Source organism: Cyprinodon tularosa, unplaced genomic scaffold (genome assembly GCF_016077235.1).
Source record: "Cyprinodon tularosa strain WSP-4 unplaced genomic scaffold, ASM1607723v1 ctg59, whole genome shotgun sequence".
Taxonomy (NCBI): Eukaryota; Metazoa; Chordata; class Actinopteri; order Cyprinodontiformes; family Cyprinodontidae; genus Cyprinodon; species Cyprinodon tularosa.
In genome coordinates this window covers 1,161,530-1,171,501 of record NW_024039329.1, presented here as the reverse complement: position 1 = coordinate 1,171,501, position 9,972 = coordinate 1,161,530, and the positions used below count along the sequence as shown (strand labels likewise).

The following is a 9,972-nucleotide window of genomic DNA, read 5'->3' as shown; positions in this document are numbered from 1 at the left end:
GATTCAGAAATATCTTTCTAAGGCTTTGGCAGTGTTCACGTTTGACTATATGATCAATCTAAAAAGCTGCAAAACAACAGGTAACTTAAAAAAATATTTCCAGCATGTAATGAGAACCAAAACATCTCAATTTCATGTTATCCCTTCACATAGAATTAAGTTCAGCCATAAAAAGATAACAAAATAAATACTTTATAGCCTTGTCTCCGGATCTTTACCAATGCATGCCACTATAAAGAGATAGGACACTCAGAGATAGGGTTTGCATAAAAGATCCCATACTGTCTTATTATCCTGTTGTACACAAGCAATTTTAAGTTTGCAACCTCTGAACAGAGATAAAGTTCAATATACTGGAAAGGTTTATATGACACCTAAAGCAACGCCTGGGCCAAAGCTCAGATAAAGTGAGATTTTATTACTGTTGCACATAATGACTGTTTGAACCGAACACCGGGGTCACTGGAAATCATTTCTTCGGACATGACGTCTTGCACACAATAAAACTTTGTCTTAAAATTCATAAACCAATGCTCCTGAATCACCTGTTTGTAAAGGAAGAAAGGCAAATTGAAATAAAAAAAAAGGTATTTAATACTATTATTATAATTATTTAATAACACATATGGTCTTCCATTCGAATTACTTTTATCCCGCTGAAGACGTTAACCGACTGCAGGAAGGGTTAACATGACCAAAAGGTGGCAGTGTTGAGTTTTCTAAAACTGACGGGACAAACCTCAGACTTCAGTCTTTACATTATTTACATGACAGATTTAGAAATAATGCTCAGAAAAGAATCCCCATGTCAAATCTAATTAATGTCTACTCAGTTTATGGCACGATACAGACATTTAACTGAGAGAAACATATTATTAAAACAAACAGTATTTAATAGCTGTAGGTACAGAATGCTGCAAAAAGCCTCCTAAAATACAAAATATATGTATCTATCTATCTATTTTTTTTTTCTTTTAACCATCAAATTGTTAGTTTATTCATACAGAGGGTGCTCTTTGGATGCTTAATGTCAAAATTTACTTTCTTTAAGACCAATGAAAAAAAAGTTTCTGCTTAATTAAAAATAAATGTCATTCACAAAAGCATACACGGGCGTACAGTCAGCTGGTGGCCTCTGTCATTTGAAAAAAAAAAAAAAAAAAAGAAAAAAAAAGTTTGTTTCTGAGTGCTCCTGATATGTTAATTAGCTTTGCGAGTGTGCGACCCTATTGGCTCTTCGTCCGAGTCAATTTCCCGTTCCCAGCTTTACGTCAGGGCGGCTACAAAGCTCTTAAACTCATCTGCTGTGTGATCCCAGTAAAAAACCGTCCCACTAGGTACTCCGCGGCATCAAACGTCCGAGGCAGACTCTCGGCTTCCTTCCCCCTCCACCTCTCTTCGCTCGCGTAATGTATTCCTAAAGAAGGCGCAAAGTGTTAAATGTTTGAAACACCAAACTGCCGTGTTTCTCATGCTGAAAGAGGACTCCGCTGCTCGTGCGCGCGGCACCGCTGCGTCTGAGCAATAGGTTGCAAAGAAAAACTCTTCTTGCACGTGGCTGCGCAAAAAGGGAGGCTGCAATTCTTCCTTTTTTTGTTTTTGTTTCTTATTTTTAGTTTCCAAACAAACGCTTAACAAAAATCAAACTGGCTCACGTCCTTCACAACCAGCCCAGTTTGACAGCTGCTCTTCACCCCGTTTGGAGGACTGTCAGCAGCAGCAGCAGCAGCAGCAAGAGGATGGCATCAGAGCTGGCAATGAGCAACTCCGACCTGCCCACCAGTCCCTTGGCCATGGAATATGTTAATGACTTCGATCTGATGAAGTTTGAAGTGAAAAAGGAGCCGGTGGAGCCCGATCGCAACATCAGCCAGTGCAGTCGCCTTATCGCCGGGGGATCCTTGTCGTCCACCCCGATGAGCACGCCTTGCAGCTCGGTGCCTCCTTCCCCAAGCTTCTCGGCGCCAAGCCCGAGCTCGGGGAGCGAGCAAAAGACACACATAGAGGATTTCTACTGGATGTCCGGTTATCAACAGCAACTGAATCCAGAGGCGCTGGGTTTCAGCCCCGAAGACGCAGTCGAGGCGCTCATCAACAGCAGTCACCAACTTCAGTCCTTCGATGGCTACGCAAGGGGCCAGCAGTTTGCCGGGGCGACCGGAGCAGGAGGCGCCATGGCCGGAGAGGAGATGGGCTCCGCCGCTGCCGTAGTGTCAGCTGTGATCGCTGCAGCAGCTGCCCAGAACGGGGCACAACACCACCACCACCACCATCACCACATCAACAGCAGCCACCACCAGGCGCCGAGCGTCCAGTCCAACGGCACCTCTGGGACGAATCACTCCCACATGCGCCTGGAGGATCGGTTCTCAGATGAGCAGCTGGTGACCATGTCGGTGCGGGAGCTCAATCGGCAGCTGCGGGGGGTCAGCAAAGAAGAGGTGATCCGACTGAAGCAGAAGAGGAGGACCCTAAAGAACAGAGGCTACGCGCAGTCCTGCCGGTTCAAGCGGGTCCAGCAGCGGCACGTCCTGGAGGGGGAGAAAACGCAACTCATGCAGCAGGTCGAGCATCTAAAGCAAGAGATATCCAGGCTGGTCCGGGAGAGGGACGCGTACAAGGAAAAGTATGAGAAGCTCATCAGCAACGGCTTCAGAGAAAATGGATCCAGCAGTGACAACAACCCTTCATCTCCGGAGTTTTTCATGTGAGTTTCGAGCTTAACGCGAAAAAAAAAAGAAAGAAAAGTCACCCCTATTAAAAGTTTTCATTAAGAGACTTTTTTATTGTCTTTTTGCGCAAAGCCAAATAGACTAAGAACTCATTTGTCACGTTTTTGTTATGATTTTATACTTTTTGTTTGTTTTTTTTTTTTGTTTTTTTTAATAAACATCATGAAGCCTGTGACTCTTTCAGATGTAAAAATGGTTTGCATCCGTTTTTTTATTATTATTATTATTATTTCAAAGAGTCAAAATGAGAAAACTTTCATCTATTTGTTTGTACTTTTATTAGCAGTATGTAGTGCATAAGCTGTTTGTCAAGTTTTTTTTTTTTCCATCGCTGTTCATCAGATTAACATTTTTTTGTTTGTTTTGTTTTTTGAGGTTGACCCGACATCCCACAGCACATGAAGTAGCCTATGCATGCATGCACTAAGTATAAAAGTTCATCATTGTGCCCTTCTACATCATTTTAATTTTATTTCAGTGTAAAAATTGCTGTCAAAGTTGCATACATGGGCTATTTTTTATTTTATTTTTTTCATCTGCAAACTTGGAGGATCGCAAGTCTGCCGTTTGACGCCACTCCATCTCATGCGGTTGTTTCTCTTTCTGCTGAGAAACGAAAATGACTGTATCATTACAAACTGAACGCTGTTTTAGGAAAATGTATTGAACTGCCCTGCATGCTGGACATGTATGGATTTTTTTTTTCTTTTTTTTTTCTGTGTTTGAAGATTTCTATTTTCCTTTTATTATTTTTGGTCGGATGTATGGCATTCATATCTTAATTTAGGCCTCGTCACTTTTTTGGGGGGGCGACTCAAGAAAAAAAGTGACATTGCCACTCCACCCCTTCAAATCTATACAAGTGCATTTCAGCTGTGTTGAAATGTTTCTCCATGGGCTGCCATTCTAGGCTGCGCAGAGCATTACTTCATGGGACTTTTATTTGCGGGGTCCTGCTGCGAGAGCAAGACAAAAAAAAAAAAAACAGAAACAACTTTACATTTATAAGAAAACCACCAGTCCATTCAGTCTAGTCTGTTGCTATAAACCTGCATTATTATTTTAATATATATCCCACCGTGCGTATGTCAACGTTTGCATTCTTTTACAAACTTAATAATGATATTTTAAAGTTTTATTATCTGAGCTGCAAACTATATCAGGTTGTAACATAGATTGCGGAACAAAGGAGATCTTTTTTCTTTTTTTTTTAACAATCATTTAGAGAAATTGGCTCGTTTCCAGTGTATAAAGTGATTAGGATTGTCCGGGTTTGAAACCACGCTTTTGCAGCATGCATTGATGAAGTGAATTGTGCGCTCTGGCCTCAGCCGCACAATTAATTATTGTATTTTAAGAGTAATTATTAAGTTAATAAAATTAGACATACAATTTAAACTGTATGTAATTTATAAAGAAATCTGTTTCTTAAACAAACCGAGGTACTGAAATGCACTATAGAGGATTTCGCCTTTTGTCATGGAAGTCGGAAATAAAAAGTTCATCCACATCCCTCATAAAGATAAGATTGACTCCCTATTATGACCTAATTGTAATGTTTTAATATGTAAGGATCAGTCAGGGAGGGAATGTTGTTTGTCTTAAGATGAAGTCAATATTTGCAAAGCAATAACTAATTATAATTATTATTCGAATCGATGATGTCTGGACATTGTTGGATCTTCAGGGATTGTTACCCTGCGTGTAAAAAAACACCATTCGCTAATAAATCTTAAAAAAAAAATGTTAATTATTCTTTCCTCTTATATAAAGAATATATATATATATCTAAATATATTTTGCTGTGCAAAATAATACCACTCACTAACCATATGTGATGTTGATATGTGCTGTTTTGTTTTCATTTCATACAATTAAAAGATATGCCATAAATGTATGTAACTGTCTTCATTCAGTTTCTCTTATTTTTGTCTTTTGACTTGTTTAGAGAAGTTTTATTTTTTGTGACTGAGGCATGAATTGCAGAAATAAAATGGACCTAACAACTGCCAATTTACTAAACGGCCATTTCAAATCAAAACATTGATCATTATTTAACCTCAGAAAATAGTATTCTGAAAGGCACATTAGGCTGACAGAAGCCTTGCTTTCTAGTACTAGTAAAAACACTAATGTTAGGACACCACATCATACCTCTTATCCTTGTTTCATTTGGGAATTTGAATACATATTTCAAATGAAATAAATAGTGGTGCCCACACCCTTAGCTTCTAATCAATTAAAGAATAAACCCTGCAATATACTGTGTTCCCATTTGACAGTCATCATCTTATTTTCTACATACAGTATTATATGAACACATCTATTAACTCCATTCTAAACTAAGGCATATTTCATTGTTTTCTTCATTTTATGCGTTCTTAGCTGACAGTTTCTATAATTTTTATAGAAAACTGTGACCTTTGATATAAAATGTGTGTGTGTTTTTGTGGAGTCTCTCTTATTGTCTTTGTGCTGTGCATTTGTGTGCTTCGAAGTGTTCATGTGTGTAAATCTCAAGCCAGCATGTTGAAATTATGGATCCAAATGTGGGTGCATTTCCCTGAATGAGAGTATATTTTCATTACATCTTTCATGCAAGTTTCTTGTGGTTTTGCATGTTTCAGATTTGCTTCTCCCTTTTGTTCTTTCTCATTGTCCTGTTTGCTCCTGTGTGGTGCCCTCGCTTCAGAGTATTTGTCATGAACATGTCATCACTTGGCCTACCCAGTTTCACTCAGCCTTGTTCTGTTTGTCAGTGGCTCTGAATGTTGGCCTCACGCGGACGTGCTCAGGTCGAATGGTTGCAATGAGGGCATAGCTGTTACAAGCATGTGAGGGGGCGCACTAGAAGGTATCACTATAAGTCACCACTGTGGTGTAGCAGGAAAAGCTTCTGCGCTGCTCGACCAAATCTTTTCCATTTTTGCTATGTTTGTACATCTTTTGTTGACCTCCTTCAGCAAAGCCATTTTACTGCACCGGTTCCTTGGCTGTAAAGACGTGTTTTCAGATATACAAGAGGAAAAGTTATTTTGGAAGTTCTGGAATAAGGAGTAGACATGTGTGTGCATCTTGTTTTACTGTTCCAGAACAATCTTTTTTTTCGAAACTGGATAAACTTTGTGCCAAGATAAACTTTGATGAAACACAAAAGGTGTCAGAGAACAGGTTCAGACTGGGGTTGTGAGCTTTTTTGCACTTTTAGTAACAGTCTGACACCTACTCTGAGTAAAGGACAATCACAAAACAAAACTTTCATGAGTGAACTGCTCTTTCAGGGTTAACAAAGCGCATAATGAGCTACTTTTGTTCAAATAACGTAGAGTTTCCAAGTACAAAGTTAAATAAAGACAAAGACATAGACAATGAAAAAAAAAAAATTCTCTCCACCACCTGCAGATTGTGTCACACCAACATACTGTTCCTCGCCAAAAAGCAAGAGGAGGAGAAAAAGAGGCATTTTTAACCCACCACTTGTATCTCATTTGAGACGCGTGTGCTGCTGCTGTGGTAGCTGATTTGCCCCAAGTGAGCAGAGAGACTGAGACAATAGTCGGTCTTGGGCAGAATTAAATGATTTTGTTGATGATTAATAGTGGTGTGGGCCACTGGCTCCTGCGATGTAGAGATGATAAATCGTGAGTGCAGCTCTGTGCAGCTGTGCCCGTTTTGGGTCTTAGCGTGCACACACCATGCAATTTACAACCAAGCTGCTCTCCTTCTTCCTCAATTTATCTAATTACATCTATTTGATATAAGCTTTAGGACTGCTGTATTTTGATGTTTCATATTAACCACGAGACTGAATTAAATCAGTTCAAGGATTCTAACTCTGGTCTTTGTTGTTTTCCAACTTAAGAAGACTTCTCTGTTTCTTATTGCAATTTAAAAAGTCAGTTTTGCCCAGAGGTTTGGCTTTGCTCCTCTGAATGTCATACATATTTTTTCTTGGCACTTTTAAATTGCATTAAGTAGTATAAATAAAATAGTAAAAACTATTTCTTTATTATAGATTCTTTTATTTTTTAAATTTATCTTTATTGGAATAGAGAACAGGGCAGCCGAAAGAACTTAAACAGTACCTTTTCCTCATTACGTTTGGACATATGTGAACGTTACATTATATCTCAGTTAAAACAAAACTACATGGCAGAAACACCCCGTCTTTAATCAACCTTTAGATTCTTCAGAAATTTGCCCGTATGTAACTTTGGGGATTTGCAACCTGACTTTACAAAATGTAACACAGTTGAAGTAAACATAGGTCAGTTTAAATGTGTATTCTTATTGTTTAAATTTTGATTGTACTAAAAGTACCAAAATAAATCTTATTATTGCTGTTTTTCTTAAAATGCTTTATAAATTTGTTCTTAAGTTCTTTTTAAATTGACCCTGTCCTGTCTGAAAGTTTACTTGCTTTTATACAGACAAAACATGTGAATGTGTGTGTAAACTTCTATGACTGAGTTTGCTTGTATGTGTCTACATAAAAAAAAAAAAAGATGAGCAAAGGTCATAAGTTTCAGTACACAAGGCTGCTCTTAAAGACATCAGAGCATCCCCTTTCCTGGGGATCTCATGCTTATTTTCTCTGCACATACCCCACTGACTAAGATGTGTACACATTTTTGGCATGGCACAGGGTGAATTCATCCACTCATACAATTTCTTTTACTCATGTCCTGTTTTAGACCGATTTTGTAACTAATTCATCCCCTTTAAGCATCATTGAAGTTCATAACATTTCTGAACAGCTTTTCTCTAAATGTAACACCGATATTACAGGGATAATTTCGTCCACCTGGATGACAGGTATTGAAATTAGATTAAGGCTGATCAACTGCAGTATTCTGTCCAACTTTTCTTAATTTACTTAACTAAATACTGTGTAGTTTAGTTTTATCCTGGCTGATGTGCTTTTCTCTCTGCAAAATTCAGCAGAAAAGAAACAGCGTCACTGTCGAGCAGGAAGAGCACTGGGGATAACTCATAATGAATGTTTTGTCCTCACAGCCACATCCTTTTTGAGAAGAAAACAAAAGAAAGAAAACTAATTTAACCCCCTAAACTGGCACTAACCATCACAGAGTGACTTGAACTATTTCTGGTGTCCTGTTTTCACACTTCAATTAAACTTAATCAAGATAAACATAGTGTGATAAAGCTATCAAACACTTCAGAACATTTTCAGTTTAGTTAACAGTGTTCTCTGTTATAGAAATAACAGAGAACATTGTTTTATTTATTATACGCTTAATATTTGCTTTTAGATTATGTTTTCATTCCATCAAGCTCTTTGAAAATCAGATAAATCAACATCTGATTTAAATAAGCAAATGTTTGGCTTGCTTTTTGTTATGTGGAATGGTAAATTCCCAAGGAAGATTCCAGAAGACGTTCAAATGCCTACCAGTAATATGGTACCATACATAAAGACAGCATTTACATCAGTAACTCCAGTGCTTATAGAGACAGCACAAATTTATAACTTATACCAGATATATTATTTGAAAACCTTTTTGAATAATAAAAATTAAATGATTTCCATGCAGCAGTTAAAATCTGTTTGTCCGATCATCAGAGTTTATTTTGTACACCTTTTTCCTTTGTGGCAGAAAGCTTGCCTCAATTAGATATTAGGAGGTAATGTGTGGTGTCATTAGAGAATTGTCCTTGAAAGACTAGCTGGCGGTTATGTTGTTAATGAGGTGGTACAGCTACTTGCAGGAGTAATTTTATATGTCTGTAAATAGAGTCAAGCTAAGAGCCTGTGACTTAAAATAATTTCAAGATCATCTGTCAAATGTCGAAATACTGTAGGTGAAAAAATAAAGACGGAAATTATATTATCACTATATCTTATTAAATAGTTTTGAATACTATTCAAATCATGAAAGAAAATAGCTCAATTCAGTAACTCCAAAATAGTCTCAAGCCTTTTTTATATAAAATGATTGTTCAGTTACATGGTATGCTAACACAAATTTTAACATTAGAATGTAACATAATAACAATAGAATAGAATATAATTGAATAGAAAATCAATTTATTGTCCCACAATGGGAAAATTGTGTTGTTACAGCAGAAGTAGTCACACACTATGGACCTTAGAAAAGTGTATAAAAATAACAGATATGAAAATAAAACAAAACAATAAATAATAATAATATATATATATATATATATATATATATATATATATATATATATATATATATATATATATATATATATGTTTATATATATATATGTTTACATACATGTATATATATATATATATATATATATATATATATATATATATATATATATATATATATATATATATATATATATATATATATATATATATATATATATGGGCATAATAAAAACTATATTCAACTTTGACCAAAAAAAACATTGTGAGAATGCATGTTCTAATAATGTAAGCCTGTTTGAAGTGTGTCAGAATTTGTAGGGGAAAAAATACACTGCATTCGATGTTTACAGTATATAAACTTGAAAACCTAAATTTGAAAACATCATATAAGGTGTAATAAACAAGTAAGAGACAAGACTGGATTAAATCTTTTAAAATATTATTAACAATACTTTACACTATCTGTGTCTTTTTAATCCGATGAGCTGAAGCCCTGCTGCTTCTGTTTATATGTCTAGGCATGAATTGTGTGGCATTTATTTGAAACTCCAGTGATTTAAACTTTCCTTCACTGCAGTGCTTTGGCAAAGCATCTCCACAACAGTCACTTTCCTAAACTGTTTCTTAGGATCCTGCTTTGGCATTAGTGCACATAAGCAAAAAGCTACGCCTATGCTGTTACTTCATAGCAACATTTATAGGGGTTATAAATAACTGTGTTAAAGCCCACCTTACACCACATGCTTGCTCTGTGTGTTTTACTGGCGAGGCGAATTAAAGTTCCAGTTTCAAGTTATTAGTAGAATTTAATCAAACCACAATTTGCTGGTTTTCTTTTTGAGAAAATGTTAGATTTTTAAAGCAATTACTTATATCAATTTTGAAAGTGAGCAGATATAAAAACATTTTCTTTTTTTACTTTGTACCTTTGTTCTGATAGAGCATTGCACAATAATTTTTTTCTTATGTGCTTCCAGTGTTTCTGATGCATGGCTCGTGCCTGTAGAATCTATTTGAATGCAAATGTTTACATTCCCCTACATCTCCTATGCTACATGCACTGTTTTTAGCAGACAGACATGGTGAGAGTGAATT

At 36.6% G+C, this 9,972-nt stretch overlaps 1 protein-coding gene across 3 annotated transcripts in view; it reads left to right on the top strand.

The window, feature by feature from the left end:
• Positions 1-1,293: 1,293 nt before the first annotated feature.
• Positions 1,294-9,972, top strand: part of mafa (v-maf avian musculoaponeurotic fibrosarcoma oncogene homolog a (paralog a)) — a 117,781-nt gene continuing 109,102 nt past the window's right edge. For 2 of the 3 annotated variants that reach the window (XM_038306713.1, XM_038306714.1), the window contains exon 1: positions 1,294-2,707. In XM_038306713.1, the coding sequence (XP_038162641.1) occupies positions 1,740-2,707 (968 nt within the window). In that variant the 5' untranslated portion in view covers positions 1,294-1,739. Of the gene's footprint in view, positions 2,708-3,107; positions 4,630-9,972 lie in introns of those variants that run through there. The other variant, XM_038306712.1, reaches the window with a different exon arrangement.